Source organism: Salvelinus alpinus, chromosome 34 (assembly GCF_045679555.1).
Source record: "Salvelinus alpinus chromosome 34, SLU_Salpinus.1, whole genome shotgun sequence".
Taxonomy (NCBI): Eukaryota; Metazoa; Chordata; class Actinopteri; order Salmoniformes; family Salmonidae; genus Salvelinus; species Salvelinus alpinus.
Genome location: NC_092119.1, coordinates 14,024,810 through 14,047,436, shown reverse-complemented (window position 1 = coordinate 14,047,436; position 22,627 = coordinate 14,024,810). Strand labels below are relative to the sequence as shown.

The following is a 22,627-nucleotide window of genomic DNA, read 5'->3' as shown; positions in this document are numbered from 1 at the left end:
TGAGTGTAGCAGACACCTATAGGAGTGAGTGAGTGTGGCAGACACCTATATGAGTGAGTGAGTGTAGCAGACACCTATAGGAGTGAGTGAGTGTGGCAGACACCTATAGGAGTGAGTGAGTGTAGCAGACACCTATAGGAGTGAGTGAGTGCGGCAGACACCTGTAGGAGTGAGTGTAGCAGACACCTATTGGAGTGAGTGAGTGTGGCAGACACCTATAGGAGTGAGTGAGTGTGGCAGACACCTATAGGAGTGAGTGAGTGCAGCAGACACCTATAGGAGTGAGTGCAGCAGACACCTATAGGAGTGAGTGAGTGTAGCAGACACCTATAGGAGTGAGTGAGTGTAGCAGACACCTATAGGAGTGAGTGAATGCGGCAGACACCTATAGGAGTGAGTGAATGCGGCAGACACCTATAGGAGTGGGTGTAGCAGACACCTATAGGAGTGAGTGAGTGTGGCAGACACCTATAGGAGTGAGTGCAGCAGACACCTATAGGAGTGAGTGAGTGTGGCAGACACCTATAGGAGTGAGTGAGTGTAGCAGACACCTATAGGAGTGAGTGTAGCAGACACCTATAGGAGTGAGTGTGGCAGACACCTATAGGAGTGAGTGAGGCAGACACCTATAGGAGTGAGTGAGTGAGGCAGACACCTATAGGAGTGAGTGAGTGAGGCAGACACCTATAGGAGTGAGTATGACCTGATGCTGGAGGCCTATACACTGTTAATTCCCAGTGGAAAACTCCAGCCCCAACACCAGGACAGGAGAAAGAGATGCATACATTTTGCTGAGCACTGCACACGTACACCCCCCCATAGGAGTTTCAGCCCTATGATGGAATGAACGGGGGAGGGGTTTCAGCCCTATGATGGAATGAACGGGGGAGGGGTTTCAGCCCTATGATGGAATGAACGGGGGAGGGGTTTCAGCCCTATGATGGAATGAACGGGGGAGGGGTTTCAGCCCTATGATGGAATGAACGGGGGAGGGGTTTCAGCCCTATGATGGAATGAATGGGGGAGGGTGGAGGAGTGCTGAGTGAAACGGGTCCAGTCAGCATTCAGCAGGTTAACCTAGCAGTCCTAGTCTATATTCTATATGGTGAGGCACGAGGCAGACACGAGGGATGCACCGGTACACGCTAGATGTAACTGCACCGTCATGTAGGGGAAGACCAAGTCTGCATATACCTCTTACCATCCCCACGTTGTAAAATATATAGAGAGTAAAAGCAGGGGAGCAGGTTCTACTCTTTATGGCCCTTTTCTGCTGTTTTGTAGTGGAAAACTAAGCTGGTCGAGCGTAACACGTCAACCCTGTTACCGTAGATAGACAAGATAGAAATGTTTTAACAACAACAACAAAATTGTGAAGTTTGCATTCAATTGCCCCTCCCTGCTGCACACAACACGCTTCCATTTCCTGTCACAAGGGGATTAATGGCTGATTTAAGATGAAATCATCAACCCTGTTACGGTGAACATTGTTACTTTATTTGGCACTTACTATAGTCATTTTTTTTATTATCCTCTTGAGATTCTCTTTTATGAAGTTGAACATTTGCTCTTTATGACAGAATGTTAATATGAGGTGAAATCAAACTTTTTTTCAATCAAGTTCCACCTCTCAAAAGGCACTGAATTGGTGGAACGACATATAGGGCACTAGGTTGGTGGAACGACATATAGGGCACTAGGTTGGTGGAACGACATATAGGGCACTAGGTTGGTGGAACGACATATAGGGCACTAGGTTGGTGGAACGACATATAGGGCACTAGGTTGGTGGAACGACATATAGGGCACTAGGTTGGTGGAACGACATATAGGGAACTAGGTTGGTGGAACGACATATAGGGCACTAGGTTGGTGGAACGACATATAGGGCACTAGGTTGGTGGAACGACATATAGGGCACTAGGTTGGTGGAACGACATATAGGGCACTAGGTTGGTGGAATGACATATAGGGAACTAGGTTGGTGGAACGACATATAGGGCACAAGGTTGGTGGAACGACATATAGGGCACAAGGTTGGTGGAACGACATATAGGGCACAAGGTTGGTGGAACGACATATAGGGCACAAGGTTGGTGGAACGACATATAGGGAACTAGGTTGGTGGAACGACATATAGGGCACAAGGTTGGTGGAACGACATATAGGGCACAAGGTTGGTGGAACGACATATAGGGCACAAGGTTGGTGGAACGACATATAGGGCACAAGGTTGGTGGAACGACATATAGGGCACAAGGTTGGTGGAACGACATATAGGGCACTAGGTTGGTGGAACGACATATAGGGAACTAGGTTGGTGGAACGACATATAGGGCACAAGGTTGGTGGAACGACATATAGGGCACAAGGTTGGTGGAACGACATATAGGGAACTAGGTTGGTGGAACGACATATAGGGAACTAGGTTGGTGGAACGACATATAGGGAACTAGGTTGGTGGAACGACATATAGGGCACAAGGTTGGTGGAACGACATATAGGGAACTAGGTTGGTGGAACGACATATAGGGCACTAGGTTGGTGGAACGACATATAGGGCACTAGGTTGGTGGAACGACATATAGGGCACTAGGTTGGTGGAACGACATATAGGGAACTAGGTTGGTGGAACGACATATAGGGGCACTAGGTTGGTGGAACGACATATAGGGAACTAGGTTGGTGGAACGACATATAGGGCACTAGGTTGGTGGAACGACATATAGGGCACTAGGTTGGTGGAACGACATATAGGGCACTAGGTTGGTGGAACGACATATAGGGCACTAGGTTGGTGGAACGACATATAGGGCACTAGGTTGGTGGAACGACATATAGGGCACTAGGTTGGTGGAACGACATATAGGGCACTATGTTGGTGGAACGACATATAGGGCACTAGGTTGGTGGAACGACATATAGGGGCACTAGGTTGGTGGAACGACATATAGGGCACTAGGTTGGTGGAACGACATATAGGGCACTAGGTTGGTGGAACGACATATAGGGCACAAGGTTGGTGGAACGACATATAGGGGCACTAGGTTGGTGGAACGACATATAGGGGCACTAGGTTGGTGGAACGACATATAGGGCACTAGGTTGGTGGAACGACATATAGGGCACTAGGTTGGTGGAACGACATATAGGGCACAAGGTTGGTGGAACGACATATAGGGCACTAGGTTGGTGGAACGACATATAGGGCACTAGGTTGGTGGAACGACATATAGGGCACTAGGTTGGTGGAACGACATATAGGGCACTAGGTTGGTGGAACGACATAGAGGGCACTAGGTTGGTGGATGACATATAGGGCACTAGGTTGGTGGAACGACATATAGGGCACTAGGTTGGTGGAACGACATATAGGGCACTAGGTTGGTGGAACGACATATAGGGCACTAGGTTAGTGGAACGACATATAGGGCACTAGGTTGGTGGAACGACATATGGGCACTAGGTTGGTGGAACGACATATAGGGCACTAGGTTGGTGGAACGACATATAGGGCACTAGGTTGGTGGAACGACATATAGGGCACTAGGTTGGTGGAACGACATATAGGGCACTAGGTTGGTGGAACGACATATAGGGCACTAGGTTGGTGGAACGACATATAGGGCACTAGGTTGGTGGAACGACATATAGGGCACTAGGTTGGTGGAACGACATATAGGGCACAAGGTTGGTGGAACGACATATAGGGCACTAGGTTGGTGGAACGACATATAGGGCACTAGGTTGGTGGAACGACATATAGGGCACTAGGTTGGTGGAACGACATATAGGGCACTAGGTTGGTGGAACGACATATAGGGCACTAGGTTGGTGGAACGACATATAGGGCACTAGGTTGGTGGAACGACATATAGGGCACTAGGTTGGTGGAACGACATATAGGGCACAAGGTTGGTGGAACGACATATAGGGCACTAGGTTGGTGGAACGACATATAGGGCACTAGGTTGGTGGAACGACATATAGGGCACTAGGTTGGTGGAACGACATATAGGGCACTAGGTTGGTGGAACGACATATAGGGCACTAGGTTGGTGGAACGACATATAGGGCACTAGGTTGGTGGAACGACATATAGGGCACTAGATTGGTGGAACGACATATAGGGCACTAGGTTGGTGGAACGACATATAGGGCACTAGGTTGCACTGAGGACAAAATACACACATGTGGTTTGCATTTCTTGCTGTTTTTTGCACACACAAAATAGGAGTATTACTTATCATTTTTAGAATTTGCGTTATATCATGAGTAATTGTGCATCTATAACCAATCAATAAAACCCTTCCCTGAAGACAGACCGAGCTAAATCAGTCAGATCGGCTGTGTTCATATTGGGATGATGATTATTCTGCTCAGTGCTAATCATTCATAAACAACATCATTTCAGGCTCGATTGGCCAATGGCAGATGCATTAGGCTTTTTGTTTCTGATCTACTTCTAGATAAGGGAGCCAGAATCCCTCTGCCATTATACAAAGGTAAACAACAAGGAAATTGATTGTTTTAACAACATTCATCAAAGAGGACTGTTATTGCAACTCCTCAAGCCCAACAATACTAGCAGAAACAGTTACCAGGGTAGCAGAAACAGTTACCTTGACGATGTGTGGCGGTAGGGACTCCATCTCTGAGGCTTTCTGGGCCAGCGTCTCCAGGTTAACCTCCTGGGAGACCCTCCGTTTCCTGCGTGTGCTCTGGATGACCCCTGTAGGGGCCATCTGGGCAACGTGGACTTCATCCGCCTTCGGTGCTCCACCTGGCTCCTCAGAGGCCCCATTCTGGGCCCCATCAGATGGTATGAGGAAGGGGTTGTCAACTGGTGGTGGTCCACCTTCCTTGGAGAGTCTCCTGGACCTTCGAGGCTGCAGCTGGATATGGGGAGGTTGGAGCTGGGTCTCCGTGGGGGGGAGCTGGGAGTCTGTGTGTGGGGGGGTGTTTGGAGGTACTGGGGACATCTCCTGGAGGTCTGTGGAGGATGCTGCCTGAGCACAGGGCTCTTGGGAGGGCACTAACACGGGCGGCTGGGAGTGAGGGTGTGGGTGGGTAGGTGGGTTCTGGCTGCTGGGGTAGTATTCTAGAACATGTTGGGGTTGTTGTTGCTGCAATTGCTGTTGTTGTGTTGCTGTAATTGTTGCTGTATTTGCTGTTGCTGTTGTATTTGTTGTTGCTGTTGTAACTGTTGCTCTTGTTTTATGTGTAGTTGTTGTTGCTGTTGTTGTAGTTGCTGTTGATGCTGAAGCATTTGCTGCTGTTGCATCTTATGATGTTGTTGTTGCATTTGTTGTTGTTGCTGTAATATTTGTTTCTGTTGCTGTTGTCGTTGTTGCAGCTGCTGCTGGAGTTGTGGATGCTGTTGAGTCTGTTGCAGCTGCTGCTGGAGTTGTGGACGCTGTTGGGTCTGTTGCAGCTGCTGCTGGAGTTGTGGACGCTGTTGGGTCTGTTGCAGCTGCTGCTGGAGTTGTGGATGCTGTTGAGTCTGTTGCAGCTGCTGCTGAAGCTGTGGACGCTGTTGGGTCTGTTGCAGCTGCTGCTGGAGTTGTGGACGCTGTTGGGTCTGTTGCAGCTGCTGCTGGAGTTGTGGATGCTGTTGAGTCTGTTGCAGCTGCTGCTGGAGCTGTGGACGCTGTTGGGTCTGTTGCAGCTGCTGCTGGAGTTGTGGATGCTGCTGGGTCTGTGGATGTGGTTGGGGTTTGGGCTGTTGGGCATTGTAGTTCAGATTAGGTAAAGTCCTATTGCCCCCCTGAAACACCTGGTAGTAGCCAGCCGTTAGGTGTTGCTTAGGCTGGCCGAAGGCTAGCTGGAAGGGCTGAAGCACGGAGCTGCTCCCAGGGTTGGATGTGCTGTGCTGCTGGGCATTTAGAGCCCCAGGCTTAAGGGTCTGTGGGAATTCCTGAGTCTGGGACTGCTGTTGCTGTTGGGAAGCCTGATGCTGCTGCTCCCACTCTAGGCTGCGAGGCTTGGCCACGTCTCTAACGTCTCTGTAGGCCTCTCCTCCAGCAGGCAGAGGGTTAGGGTTAACCACCTGCTGCTGCTGGGGAGGCTGCTTCTCTGCAGCCCTACTAGGAGGCTGTGGCTGCTGTGGCTGCAGGGGTGGAGGCCCCTCACGGATCTGCTGCTTGGCAAAGGTAGTCTGGGTCTGGGACCGTGAGTCACTGACGTTGACGCCCCCTAGGTAGGGAGCAAAGTTCTGACCCCAGTTAGCCATAGTGACACCCTGTGTCCAGTTCCCAGTCCCAGTCCCAGTTCTCTGTTGAGGCTGTGGTTGAGCTGCTGGGTCCTGGTGTGCCCACTTCATGGGTACAGTCTGTTGGTAATGTCCCCGACTCTGGTCTCCTTTCTCTGGACTGAAGATCACTGAGTTGAGGTACACACCAGTATGTGGAGCCTCTGGGTTGGAGGTTGTGGAGGTGACGGTGCCTGCAGCCTCACTCTGCCCAGGACCAGGCCCTGAGGCTGGGGCACCAAGGCCGTAGCAAGAACCTTCTGGATTCTGCTGAGAAGACGTCTCCTTCATCGCCACTCCTTGGTCGTTGAAAAAAGAGATGCGCTTGCCTGTTCTCTTACTGTTGGGTTTCTGCTGGGGTGGTAAACTCATGGCTGGCATGAATAACGGGGCGAGGTGGGGGGACTATGAGGTACTAGGTGCATAACAGTCCCCCAACCACACAGACCACCAATCAACGTATGTCCCAACGTGGTCCTCTTCCACTGGCCTTATCTGAAGATAAAGGGAATAGAAAGTTCACAGCACACACCCTAGGAGAGGGGGTTGCATATTTTAACGGAAATCACCAAACCACATATGCAACCAAAAGCCAAGGAGTTGGATTGGACGTAGACAAAACCCAATCTTCTCCTTCTCCCCTTGAACTCCTCTTCCTGCTGTATTGAGAGGTTGCCGGTGCTGATAGAGATGTCTGGATGTCCACTGGCCTCGTTCATTCATGGGAGACACCCTGTGAAGAGACCAGAGGGGTCATGTTACAGGACAGTCCAGAGAGGTCCCAATAGGGTTCCTAATGGACCTATTGTTAAAGCTGCCTGCAGCCATGTAAAAACCCTTTCCAACACAATGGAGTACCAGTGAAAGGTAACGGGTTGGGTGGGAAAGAAAGAAAGAAAGAAAGGAATGAAAGTGTGCCTGCCTGGCTCCATGCATGTAGTGTGTCCTTACCCCTGTCATGTGAGCTGAGCTAGTAATGACACAGCCTAGCGCACACATACATAGTCACACACACACACACACACACACACACACACACACACACACACACACACACACACACACACACACACACACACACACACACACACACACACACACACGCACGTAGTCGCTCAGTTACACGCACAGTCACACACACACACACACACACACACACACACACACACACACACACACACACACACACACACACACACACACACACACACACACACGCACATAGTCGCCCAGATACACGCACAGTTACACAGTCACACACACACACACACACACACACACACACACACACACACACACACACACACACACACACACACACACACACACACACACACACACACACACACGCACATACGTACGCACACAGATACACGCACACGCTTACACACGTCACACACACACAGCACACGCACAGCACAGTCACACACACACACACACACACACACACACACACACACACACACACACACACACACACACACACACACACACACACACACACACACAGTCACACACACGCACATAGTCGCCTAGTTACACGCACAGTCACACACAAACACTGAAGCTGGACTCCCTTGCAGAAGAAATGTTGTTATAAAGGTTAAATACTTCCTGATCACATCAAATGACCGCTTCAAGCCACCATCACTTTACATTAGGTTCTGAGAGTGACACAGCAGGAGATAGGAGGATGCACTACAGCCATCACACACACAGACACACAAACGCACACACACAGACCCTGGCCGTCTCAGGGAGAGTTGGGATACGCAAAAAACACACATTTCCAATTCACACATGCGTATTAATACCCACTTGTACATGTGTGAAATAGGGCAAATATAAGCATCTATGTATTATTATTACACCCACCACACGGTGTGAGAATGAGTGCGATTTTACCAATATTCACCGTTGTGGCCCATTTGCTCATTTCTACTGTCATATTAAAGATTCCTCTTGAATTGAATTGACTTGCTGTAACAAGGGCTTTATAAATAAACTTTATTGATTGGTTAACTTGTCTGTCTGGGTAGGAACAGTGAGAGCTGCTCTCCTTTCTGACGAATGAATGCACCAAAAAGAGATTCTGAGGCTAAATGCTACTTGTTGTGCCCCAAATAAATTGCACCCTATTCCATATGGGTCCTGGTCTAAAGCAGTGCACTATTTAGGGAATGTTGTGCCATTTGGGATGCATCCTACTTTGTCTTTTTGCACTGGGAACCTGACTCAATGAGTCAGAGCCCCAGTGAGTCAATGAGTCTCTGAGTCATTCAGGACAAAATGGGAACCTGACTCAATGAGTCAGAGCCCCAGTGAGTCAGTGAGTCAATGAGTCTCTGAGTCATTCAGGACAAAGTGGGAACCTGACTCAATGAATCAGAGCCCCAGTGAGTCAGAGCCCCAGTGAGTCAATGAGTCTCTGAGTCATTCAGGACAAAGTGGGAACCTGTCACCTCTTGACCCTGCTTCTCCATCCTCAAAAGGGGAACCTGTCACCCCTTGACCTTGTTCCTGCTTCCTCAAAAGGGGAACCTGTCACCCCTTGACCTTGTTCCTGCTTCCTCAAAAGGGGAACCTGTCACCCCTTGACCTTGTTCCTGCTTCCTCAAAAGGGGAACCTGTCACCCCTTGACCTTGTTCCTGCTTCCTCAAAAGGGGAACCTGTCACCCCTTGACCTTGTTCCTGCTTCCTCAAAAAGGGAACATGTCACCCCTAGACCCTGTTCCTGCTTCCTCAAAATGGGAACCTGTCACCCCTTGACCTTGTTCCTGCTTCCTCAAAAGGGGAACCTGTCACCCCTTGACCTTGTTCCTGCTTCCTCAAAAGGGGAACATGTCACCCCTAGACCCTGTTCCTGCTTCCTCAAAAGGGGAACCTGTCACCCCTTGACCCTGTTCCTGCTTCCTCAAAAGGGGAACATGTCACCCCTAGACCCTGTTCCTGCTTCCTCAAAAGGGGAACCTGTCACCCCTTGACCCTGTTCCTGCTTCCTCAAAAGGGGAACATGTCACCCCTAGACCCTGTTCCTGCTTCCTCAAAAGGGGAACCTGTCACCCCTTGACCTTGTTCCTGCTTCCTCAAAAGGGGAACATGTCACCCCTTGACCCTGTTCCTGCTTCCTCAAAAGGGGAACATGTCACCCCTTGACCCTGTTCCTGCTTCCTCAAAAGGGGAACCTGTCACCCCTTGACCCTGTTCCTGCATGTTCAATAGGAAAAGGCAAGAGACGGGACAATGAGTGAACAAACATGACTCACAATGACCCTTAGAAAAACATTAAAAAAGGCACATTTATTGTAGTCCAAATCTTTCTGGGCATCACTTCCATTGCCATGACAACACATTATGATAATCACAATCTGGATACACAGAGATACAGAAACCCTCTGCAATTGAAATATTTTACAACTGGCACTGATAGCATGCACTACAATATCCAAATGAACTGTATGGCCTAGGCAGCAACCATCTAGTAAACACACACACACACGCCTTAAAGCTAGAGTCCTTAATTGAAACAATAACAATTTTGTTTTGGTAAAAAGCCAAAGGATGGGCCTGGAGAAATCTAACCACTCTCAAATTCATAGACAGAGCTATGGATGCAAGGACAGACCATCCACAATATCAAAATTATCATTTTAACCATGTTTTGAGGCTATACAGTGTCGGTTTATATTTACTTTATTTAGAAACATTGTATTTGGGAGGGAGACACTCAAGTTTTTTAATACTATATCTCTTGACACATTGAAGAAAATAGTAATGGCCTTTAAAACTTCAAGCTGCATACTGGACCCTATTCCAACTAAACTACTGAAAGAGCTACTTCCTGTGCTTGACCTCCTATGTTGAACATGATAAACGGCTCCCTATCCACCGGATGTGTACCAAGCTCACTAAAAATGGCAGTAATAAAGACTCTCTTTAAAAAGCCCAACCTTGACCCAGAAAATATAAAAACTATCGGCCTGTATCGAATCTCCCATTCCTCTTAAAAAAAAAATGAAAAAGCTGTTACGCAGCAACTTACTGCCTTCCTGAAGACAAACAATGTATACGAAACGCTTCAGTCTGGTTTTAGACCCCGTCATAGCACTGAGACTGCACTCGTGAAGGTGGTAAATTACCTTTTAATGGCGTCAGACCAAGGCTCTGCATCTGTCCTCGTGCTCCTAGACCTTAGTGCTGCTTTTGATACCACATTCTTCTGGAGAGATTGGAAACCCAAATTGGTCTATACGGACAAGTTCTGGCCTGGTTTAGATCTTATCTGTCAGAAAGACATCAGTTTGTCTCTGTGGATCGTTTGTCCTCTGACAAACCAACTGTAAATGTCGGTGTTCCTCAAGGATCCGTTTACGGACCACTATTGTTTTCACTAAATATTTTACCTCTTGGTGATGTCATTCAGAAACATAAATGTTAACTTTCACTGCTATGCGGACGATACACAGCTGGTGAAGCCCCAAAATTGCCCTCCCTGGAAGCCTGTGTTTCAGACGTAAGGAAGTGGATGGCGGCAATTTTTTAAACTTTTAAACTCGGACAAAACAGAGATGCCAGTTCCAGGTCCCAAAAAACCAAGAGATCTTCTATTGGATCTGACAATTAATCTTGATGGTTGTACAGTCGTCTCAAATAAAACTGTGAAGGACCTCGGCGTTACTCTGGACCCTGATCTCTCTTTTGGCGAAGATATCAAGACTGTTTCAAGGACAGCTTTTTCCATCCATGTAACATTGCAAAAATCAGAAACTTTCTGTCCAAAAATGATGCAGAAAAAGTTATCCATGCTTTTGCCACTTAGACTACTGCAATGCTCTACTTTCCGGCTACCCAGATAAAGCACTAAATAAACTTCAGTTAGTGCTTAAACACGGCTGCTAGAATCTTGACTAGAACAAAAAAATGTGATCATATTACTCCAGTGCTAGCCTCTCTATACTGGCTTCCTGTTAAGGCAAGGGCTGATTTCAAGGTTTTACTGCTAACCTACAATGCATTACATGGGCCTGCTCCATGTAATGCCGTACATACCTACACGTATGCAGGCCTCCTTATTGTCCCTAGAAGTTCTAAGCAAACAGCTGGAGGCAGCTGGAGGCAGGGCCTTCTCCTATAGAGCTCCATTTTTATGGAATGCTCTTCCTATCCATGTGAGAGACACAGACTCGTCTCAACCTTTAAGTCTTTATTGAAGACTCATCTCTTCAGTAGGTCCTATGATTGAGTGTAGTCTGGCCCAGGGGTGTGACGGTGAACGGAAAGGCACTGGAGCGACGAACCGCCCTTGCTGTCTCTGCCTGGCTGGTTCCCCTCTCTCCTCTGGCATTCTCTGCCTCTAACTCTATTACAGGGGCTGAGTCACTGGCTTACTGGTGTCTTCCATGCCGTCCCTAGGAGGGGTGCGTCACTTGAGTGGGTTGAGTCACTGACGTGATCTTCCTGTCTGGGTTGGCGCCCCCCTCGGGTTCGTGCCGTGGGGAGATCTTTGTGGGCTATACACGGCCTTGTCTTAGGGTAGTAAGTTGGTGGTTTGAAGATATCCCTCTAGTGGTGTGCGGGCTGTGCTTTTGCAAAGTGGGTGGGGTTATATCCTGCCTGGGGGTATCGTCGGACGGGGCAACAGTGTCTCCCGACCCCTCCTGTCTCAGCCTCCAGTATTTATGCTGCAATAGTTTGTGTCAGGGGGCTAGGGTCAGTGTGTTATATCTGGAGTATTTCTCCTGTCTTATCCGGTGTCCTGTGTGAATTTAAGTATGCACCCGCTAATTCTCTCTCTTTCTCTCTCTCTGTCTCTCTTTCTCTCTGAGGACCTGAGTCCTAGGACCATGCCTCAGGACTACCTGGACTGATGACTCCTTGCTGTCCCCAGTCCACCTGGTTGTGCTGCTGCTCCAGTTTCAACTGTTCTGCCTGACCTGTTCACCGGACGTGCTACCTTCTACCGCACTTGCTGTCTCTAACTCTGAATGATTGACTATGAAACGCCAACTGACATTTACTCCTGAGGTGCTGACCTGTTGCACCCTCTACAACCACATCTTGGCCATGTACTGTTATAATCTCCACCCGGCACAGCCACAAGAGGACTGGCCACCCCTCAGAGCCTGGTTCCTCTCAAGGTTTCTTCCTAGGTTCCTGCCTTTCTAAGGAGTTTTTCATAGCCACCGTTCTTCTACATCTGCATTGCTTGCTGTTTGGGTTTTTTAGGCTGGGTTTCTGTATAGCACTTTGTGACATCAGCTGATGTAAAAAGGGCTTTATAAATACATTTGATTTAATATTTCAAAATATATAATATTTTGGGCTGATGAGGTAGGACAGTTGAACTAAGCTCATGAGACATTTATAAGTCATATTTTTCCAGAATCAATACTTAGGCCTATATATATTTAATTTCTAAGTCCAAACATGGATGTAGCAACTTTCAAATAGACAGCTGCATCAGTTCATATCCTGCACTGGGCAAACATTGTAACTGTCTGACCGACCACACTTCACAGTGAGGTAGCTCTGAGTGATTAGCCAAAATGTATGTTATGTTTTTGTTTTTAAACAACTAACTGAGTGACATCAGTTCATTCAATTGTTTTTTTCCCCCTGTGAGTTCAATGCGCACATTGCACATTTTCTCTAGAGATAAATCAGATCAAGCCTGAACTGTGCAATGTAGTAGGGGGTTGTAGTTTACAACAACTCATTATTCTAAATAGTTTAGCACAGAGAACATGGTAATTTACTACAATGACCCTAAACCATTGCACACCTACTTATCCCTCTCGTGCATTTTTTCTGTCTGTTTTACGTTGCAGGCAGAAAAAATGAATGAGAGGGATAGAGAGAAGTTGCTTCACGAGGTATCTCTAAGTGAAAATACATGATGTAAGTGACTGATAGTTGTCATTCAGCAGTCATAAAAGTATGCCGTATTCATTTTGAAGAACTACTCAAATAGTAATTATTTTTTAATGATTAAACGGAAAGACTTCAAAAAGCACTAATCACTCAGCACCATGGTGAGGACCTGACACCCTGGTGCACCGGCGAGGATAATTATACCATGTTCTTAATTAGGAACATTTATGTAGATGCTGTTCCAATGTAGGCTATAAAAAACTATGTGGATGCATCACCGTGTTTATGAAGAAATACCTATGATCAATTTCAGGGAATTGGAGTGTGAGCACCCTATGCCAAGAACGTGCAAGACGCATTGCCTTGGCCTATTTTGCTGAACAACAGAAATCATGTGGAGTGTGTTTTGCAGTGTGGTTTTTCAAGAAGGGTTTATACAATATGAAACATGTGCACAGTAACACGATGTCCACCTAACCTTTCTGTACGCTATTGAGTGTAGGCTAGTAGGATAATGACACAGTAACAACCCCCGGTAGGTTTTAACCAATGTAACGCAGTGAATATATAGCCTAGGTTTGTACCTCAACCGTAATTACCTAATCCCTGAGCGTTTCTTAATTTAAACAGCGAATACGCACCGCGGTGAAAGCGAACGCACAGTCGTTGTATTTGACATGGGGGAGTGGGAAGAATTGCCCACAGACATCAAAAAAAGGAAAAGAAAAACATGTTGCGTCCTACATCGGAACAACCCTTGCTGGACCCCCCACCTCTGCATCGCGTCCCCACCGCCAGCCAGCTCAGCGCTATTTACGAGAAGGCAGTCCTTTGTTGCAGAACACGGATTATCCAGCCACTAATTCCATGGCACGTTGCAACAAAGTGAAGCAACAATGTAACCTATATAGGCTATACAAGCACGAGCTCCAAAATAAAAGAAAGATAGGATATAGCCCACGCGCAGCGGATCTAGGACTGCTCAACATGTCAATATGGTTAATAGCCTACGTCATATGAACGGTTATATCCTCTTTTTCTAAAGAAACACTCCATATTAACCAATAAACACACACAGAGATGTCTAAACCGCTGATCATTAGGTTTAATATGCATGAAGGCCTATTTAATGCAATGGTGAACTTTGTTTACAACAACCATTCACTTGCATGCTTCTCATATTCTGATCAACAAGCCCAGATATATAAATCCCAGTTCCTATCCGATCACTCACTGTGCTTGCCATGTTTCTGCGGTGACCACCAGTGCAGCAACTGTCCCCGGGTCCACGCGCCCCACAGTGTGCAATCGAACGGAGATATGACTGCATGCATCTCTAGCGTTGAGTCATTCTATGCTGACCTCACTATTATTTTTCAAGTCAAAGAATGAGGTAGATCGATGTCATTAAAACAAACGTGCTATCCGGTCCAAAATGGAGCAACGATCTGCAGGAATATGGACAATGTCGCACAATAAGTGTTGCACATTATTTCGTTACTATTGGACAAATAGCCTACATGTACACAACACATCCGCTGTCCTAAGAGGCCTTGTTTCTCCCGCTGTAGAACGCTCTCTCAATCGAACAACACATTCTTTCGGCTCATCCTTGTGATCCTCTCCAGTCTGCTCGCCACACCTACTTCCACGACCATATATGGTTTTCCTCTTGCATGAGGGGCGATGTAATTTACGCGTCAAAAGTACTACTCAGATCCATGCGGTGAAATACCGCAAATCAGTGGGTCATTGATACATTTACAAGGTGCAATATGCAGAAACCGCGACGCCATTTCCTGGTTGCTAAAATTCAAATAGTTCGCCTGATTTCATTTTGTGACAAAACAACCAGTCATTGTGTTGAGTATCTTTGTAACATCGAAACCACCATGAAATCTATTTTCCATAACCAAAAGTATTGTATTTTCAGCTGTTTGAAGCTGGTGTAGTTTTAGTATTACACATGTCAGAGGCCCTTGCATAGTTTTAAAGGTCCAGTGGAGTCAAAAACCTGATTTTCCTGTGTTCTCTATATGTCCACACTATGAGTTTGGAGTGATGGTCCCGTGTGGCTCAGTTGGTAGAGCATGGCGCTTGCAACGCCAGGGTTGTGGGTTCATTCCCCACGGGGGGACCAGGATGAATATGTATGAACTTTCCAATTTGTAAGTCGCTCTGGATAAGAGCGTCTGCTAAATGACTTAAATGTAAATGTAATGATGCAGTGAAATTGTGCAATTGATGATAATGCCCTTTAGTGTAAGAGCTGTTTGAAAAGACCATCTGAAATTTCAATAGACCAATAAGAATGATTGTTCCAAACCTCTCTGCCAATAACAGCACATTTTCAGTTTCCCCCTCCCCACTCAGTTCCCACCCAGACAGTCCTAGCAAAATTATTGCTTGAGAAATTGCCCTTTGCTAAGAAGTATTTTTGTTTCTTTTTTACCATTTTAGTTGAAAACAATCACAGTAAGGTACTTCATCTTTACCCAGAAATTATTTGATATTGAGATAAAAATGGCTGCATTGGACCTTTAAGATAGGGAGAATAGACCTCTCTCTACACTGTTCTGCAATATAATTGCTCTTCATGGCACTATTACAACAGTATTACAATATTATTACACTGTCTCGAATATTGCATTTACATTTTGGTCATTTAGCAGCAGACACTCATATCCAGAGCAATTTACAGTCAGTGAGTTGCATAGCAAATAGCATGTGTCTGCTGGCAGAAAGGAGATACTGCCAGCCCCACTCTGTGTCAGACTATACTCTCTGCTGTACCTTAAAATAACGTTGCAAAGCTTGGAAACATTCACACATGCTATTCACTGCATAAGGAATATGCCAACCAAGCTCTGTGAGAATGAGTGAGATGTGAGATTGTGTGTGTGTGTATATGTGTGTTTTATTAGGCCTGTAGTTTTGTATCTAGGTGATGTCCATATGATATGCACTCTTCTACTCTTCCATTGGGAGAAAGGCCTAAATGACATGTACAATCTACCTTCTAAAGAGAAAGTGTTTGGCACAGGTCCTAACTATTAGCCTATCCAAATAATATATTAATCCAGTGACTTAGTTATAATTGTCTGTCACAGCAACTGGCATTAAACTGGTAATGAACGGTTAATAAAACTACAACTACAGTCTATAGTGAAAAAATCCACTCCACTCTTCAATGCAGGACCTGTGCAGGACACGTGCAGGACATATTTCTTTCTGGCTTCATCATACAATTGATGATAGCCTGCAATAGACCAGGAGGACGAATTGGCAGAAGGCTTATTCTTATTGTATACCGATTGATAAACGCGACTCGTGATCTATTGTACCGGGGATACGCAATGTAACTTTCGATCGTGACGTGGAACTCTACCCCCCCACACTGCAGGGACCAGAGGGGTTGCACCGGAGATATGCTATCGTGCAGCAATTGTAAGTCTGCCTCCACCCTTGGCATCCGAGCTATCGAACGACGCGATTCTGTCTCTAGTCTAAACTATACTACTGCACAGAAATTCTAGATCAATATGCAGGGTTTCCATGGAGATGAATTGAGATGCGTTTATAAATGCAGCCATTGTAGATGAAATATGCTACAGGGAGGGGACAATTAATTATGCATATCGGACCCATATCCTGAATCCTATATTGATACCTTTCTTTCATCGTAGAGAAGTTTAGATACATTGACAAGTTGTCACATTAACATTGACAAGTTTTGACATTATTACACACGAATAAATGAAATTTCTACTTTAGCCTACCTTGTAGCTTATAGCCGGTAGGCTACAATGTTCTGCTCGGCATTTTCTCTGTCTCTTCTGAAACAGAAAACTTTTTTTCTGCTTTTCGGAGCGTCACTTCCTAGTTCCTACTCTTGCGGCTGAAATCATTGCATGGTAATTGTGAATGTATAGCGTATGCTTTATTATGAGTTGTTGCAATGAAACTCAACTAGTCACAACTCTTACTTCATTGTTGTAGAAGTATTGCGAAACTCGACAGAGTAAAGATTTACGAGAGCCATAGAGAGTACACAGATATCATATTGGGTGAGGGCACATACCACTTTTAATACGTAGCCTACAAAAATACTCTGGCCTACTCCCTACTGTAGGTGGCGTATTTGCATAATCGCAAAGAGGAGCGGACAACAAAGTGTCAACCACCACCACCAATCGCAGCATACACACAAGAATGAAAACAACGTTTACTTCAGCTATTTTGACGAGAGAAGATTCTGCATGTGCAAAGAGTGCTGCTAAACTTCCGACCTGGTATATGTAGCCTTCTCCCAAGCCAATGCAATAAGGTCTGACCACAGATAGAACAATGAGCAAAAGCGTTTGGTCTGGCTGCGACCCGTGTCCAGGAAAACTCCAGGGAAACCAAGCCCCCTCGTTGTCGCCACGATTGGTTTGTTTACACAGGATCATTAACGCAGGTTAGGATACTATGCTTCTCGGAGACATGGCTGAACAAGGACATGGATAATATAAACCTAGGTATTTTTTCTATGCATCGGCAGGACATAACTGAATAGTCCGGTAAGATCAGGGGTGGTGTGTCTCCTCATTGACAACAGTTGTTGCGCGATCTCTACAATTAAGACAGTGTCGAGGTTCTGCCTGAGTTAGAATACCTCATGATAAGCTGTGACCATACTATTTACCAATATATTTTTCATCTGTATTTTTCGTAGCTGTCTATTTACAACCACAAACCGATGCTGGCACTAATGCCGCGTTCAAAACAACTGTGAACTCCGAAAAATACGAGATCATATCATGACGTCAGTGATCTTCAGGTCGGAAAGTCAGAGCTCTAGAATGAGGCCCGAATTGGAATTCCGAGTTGGATGCCCGTTCAAAACGATTTTCCCAGTTGGGGCTGCAGTTGGTTCGAAGCACTGAAGTCGGTGATTTCCGAGTTCCCAGTTATTTTGAATGCTGCATAAGACCACACTCAACGAGCTGTATATAGCCCCACAGTGGAGGTGTCATAATACCCATAAACCCTAGCGCTGAAATAGGGAAACGGTTCCAATCGTTTTTCCACCATTCATTTTCCCCATAGGGGATTTTAGAAACACTTAAAATAAGGGCTGTGTTTGTGTAGGCTTACCCTGGCATGTTGTTTTGATAACCATGTAAATCTCTCTCTGACAAGGTGACTTTTATCAATATATTTGGCTCAGAGGAAGGCCCTAAAAATGGTCAAAGACTCCAGCCATCCAAGTCATAGACTGTTCTCTCTGCTACCACATGGCAAGCGGTACCGGAGCATCAAGGCTGTGACCAAAAGGCTCCTGAACAGCTTCTATCCCCAAATCATACGACTGCTGAACAGCTTCTACCCACAAGCCATAACATAAGACTGCTGAACAGCTTCTGCCCCCAAGCCATAAGACTGCTGAACAGCTTCTGCCCCCAAGCCATAACACTGCTGAACAGCTTCTACCCCCAAGCCATAAGACTGCTGAACAGCTTCTGCCCCCAAACCATAACACTGCTGAACAGTTAATTAAATGGCTACCCAGACAATTTACATTAACCCCTTTTATTATGTATCTTAATGGTTTGCACTGACTCCATGCACACTCACTAGACTACCCACACATACTACACTGACACACTTATCCAGAGTGACTTACAGGAGCAATTAGGGCTAAGTGCCTTGCTCAAGGGCACATCGGTATACTTTTCAACTAGTCAGCTCGGGATTCGAATCTGCAACCTTTTGGTTACTGGCCCAATGCTCTTAACCACTAGGCTACCTGGCACACACACACATTGATGCCACACATACAGTGGGGAGAACAAGTATTTGATACACTGACGATTTTGCAGGTTTTCCTACTTACAAAGCATGTAGAGGTCTGTAATTTTTATCATAGGTATACTTCAACTGTGAGAGACGGAATCTAAAACAAACATCCAGAAAAACACATTGTATGATTTTTAGTAATTAATTTGCATTTTATTGCATGACATAAGTATTTGATATCAGAAAAGCAGAACTTAATATTTGGTACAGAAACCTTTGTTTGCAATTACAGAGATCATACGTTTCCTGTAGTTCTTGACCAGGTTTGCACACACTGCAGCAGGGATTTTGGCCCACTCCTCCATACAGACCTTCTCCAGATCCTTCAGGTTTCGGGGCTGTCGCTGGGCAATACGGACTTTCAGCTCCCTCCAAAGATTTTCTATTGGGTTCAGGTCTGGAGACTGGCTAGGCCACTCCAGGACTTTGAGATGCTTCTTACGGAGCCACTCCTTAGTTGCCCTGGCTGTGTGTTTTGGGTCATTGTCATGCTGGAAGACCCAGCCTCGACCCATCTTCAATGCTCTTACTGAGGGAAGGAGGTTGTTGGCCAAGATCTCGCGATACATGGCCCCATTCATCCTCCCCTCAATACGGTGCAGTCGTCCTGTCCCCTTTGCAGAAAAGCATCCCCAAAGAATGATGTTTCCACCTCCATGCTTCACGGTTGGGATGGTGTTCTTGGGGTTGTACTCATCCTTCTTCTTCCTCCAAACACGGCGAGTGGAGTTTAGACCAAAAATATATATTTTTGTCTCATCAGACCACATGACCTTCTCCCATTCCTCCTCTGGATCATCCAGATGGTCATTGGCAAACTTCAGACAGGCCTGGACATGCGCTGGCTTGAGCAGGGGGACCTTGCGTGCGCTGCAGGATTTTAATCCATGACGGCGTAGTGTGTTACTAATGGTTTTCTTTGAGACTGTGGTCCCAGCTCTCTTCAGGTCATTGACCAGGTCCTGCCGTGTAGTTCTGGGCTGATCCCTCACCTTCCTCATGATCATTGATGCCCCACGAGATGAGATCTTGCATGGAGCCCCAGACCGAGGGTGATTGACCGTCATCTTGAACTTCTTCCATTTTCTAATAATTGCGCCAACAAATGTTGCCTTCTCACCAAGCTGCTTGCCTATTGTCCTGTAGCCCATCCCAGCCTTGTGCAGGTCTACAATTTTATCCCTGATGTCCTTACACAGCTCTCTTATTATTATCCCATTATTTCTATCTCTACTTTGCACATTCTTCCACTGCAAATCAACCATTCCAGTGTTTTACTTGCTATTTTGTATTTACTTCACCACCATGGCCTTTTTTTTGCCTTCACCTCCCTTATCTCACCTCACTTGCTCACATTGTATATAGACTTTATCTTCTACTGTATTATTGACTGTATGTTTGTTTTACCCCATGTGTAACTCTGTGTTGTTGTATGTGTCGAACTGCTTTGCTTTATCTTGGCCAGGTCGCAATTGTAAATGAGAACGTGTTCTCAACTTGCCTACCTGGTTAAATAAAGGTGAATTAAAAAATTAAAAAATCAGATGGCTCATTTATCACAAAGCCCACTGATATTGCAAACTACTTTAATGACTTTTTCATTGGCAAGATAAGAAAACAAACACTGACACTACACATCCAAGTATATCGGACCAAATTATAAAAGACAAGAATTGTACTTTTGAATTCCGTAAAGTCACTGTGGAAGAGGTGAAAAAAATATTGTTGTCTATCAACAATGACAAGCCATCGGGGCGTGACAATCTGTATGGCAAATTACTCAGGATAATAACAGATGATATTGCCACTCCTATTTGCCACATCTTCATTTTATGCCTACTAGAGAGCGTGTGCCCTCAGGCCTGGAGGGAAGCTAAAGTCATTCCGCTACCCAAGAATAGTAAAGCCCCCTTCACTGGCTCAAATAGCCGACCAATCAGCCTATTACCAACCCTTAATAAACTTCTGGGAAAAATTGTGTTTTGACCATATACAAAGCTATTTCACAGTAAACAAATTGACAATATAAATTTCAGCATGCTTGTAGGGAAGGACACTCAACAAGCACAGCACTTACACAAATGACTGATGATTGGCTGAGAGGAATTTATGATAAAATGATTGTGGGGGCTGTCTTGTTAGACTTCAGTGCAGCTTTTGACATTATCAATCATAGTCTGCTGCTGGAAAAACGTATGTGTTATGGCTTTACACCCCCTGCTATAATGTAGATAAAGAGTTACTTGTCTAACAGAACACAGAGGGTGTTCTTTAATGGAAGCCTCTCAAATATAATCCAGTTAGAATCAGGAATTCCCCAGGGTAGCTGTTTAGGCCCCTTGCTTTTTTCAAATGTACTAACTACATGCCGCTGACTTTAAGTAAAGCCAGAGTGTCTATGTATGCGGATGACTCAGCACTATACATGTCAGCTACTACAGCAACTAAAATGACTGCAACACTCAACAAAGAGCTGCAGTTAGTTTCAGAGTTGGTGGCAAGGAATAAGTTAGCCCTAAATATTTCTAAAACTAAAAGCATTGTATTTGGAACAAAACACTCACTAAACCCTAAACCTCAACTAAATCTTGTAATAAATAATGTGGAAATTGAGCAAGTTGAGATGACTAAACTGCTTGGAGTAACCCTAGATTGTAAATTGTCATGGTCAAAACATATTGATGCAGTAGTAGCTAAGATGGGGAGAAGTCTGTCTATACTAAATTGATGCTCTGCCTTCTTAACAACACTACCAACAGGGACAGGCCCTAGTTTTGTCGCACCTTGACTACTGTTCAGTCGTGTGGTCAGGTGCTAAAAAAAGGACTCAGGAAAATTGCAATTGGCTCAGAACGGCAGCATGGCTGGCCCTAGGATGTACACAGAGAGCTAATATTAATAATTTGCATGTCAATCTCTCCTGGCTCAAAGTGGAGGAGAGATTGACTTCATCACTACTTTTATTTTTGAGAGGTATTGACATGTTGAATGCACTGAACTGTCTGTCTAAACTACTGGCACACAGCTCAGACACCCATGCATACCCCACAAGACATGCCACAAGAGGTCTCTTCACAGTCCCCAAGTCCAGAACAGACTATGGGAGGCAAATCAAATCAAATTTTATTTGTCACATACACATGGTTAGCAGATGTTAATGCGAGTGTAGCGAAATGCTTGTGCTTCTAGTTCCGACAATGGAGTAATAACCAACAAGTAATCTAACCTAACAATTCCACAACTACTACCTTATACACACAAGTGTAAAGGGATAAATAATATGTACATAAAGATATATGAATGAGTGATGGTACAGAACAGCATAGGCAAGATGCAGTAGATGGTATAGTGTACAGTCTATACATATGAGATGAGTAATGTAGGGTATGTAAACATAAAGTGGCATAGTTTAAAGTGGCTAGTGATACATGTATTACATAAAGATGGCAAGATGCAGTGGATGATATACAGTACAGTATATACATATACATATGAGATGAGTAATGTAGGGTATGTAAACATTATATTAAGTGGCATTGTTTAAAGTGGTTAGTGATACATTTTTACATAATTTCCATCAATTCCCATTATTAAAGTGGCTGGAGTTGAGTCAGTATGTTGGCAGCGGCCACTAAATGTTAGTGGTGGCTTTTTAACAGTCTGAT

The 22,627-nt window shown here is 45.4% G+C and overlaps 1 protein-coding gene across 1 annotated transcript in view; it reads right to left on the bottom strand.

The window, feature by feature from the left end:
- LOC139563833 (mitotic deacetylase-associated SANT domain protein-like) overlaps positions 1-14,062 on the bottom strand; it is a 40,179-nt gene extending 26,117 nt beyond the window's left edge. The window contains 3 exon segments of the mRNA XM_071382762.1: positions 4,623-5,150; positions 5,153-6,983; positions 13,763-14,062. Coding sequence (XP_071238863.1) covers positions 4,623-5,150; positions 5,153-6,631 — 2,007 coding nt within the window. The 5' untranslated portion in view covers positions 6,632-6,983; positions 13,763-14,062.
- Between the last annotated feature and the right edge of the window lie 8,565 nt (positions 14,063-22,627).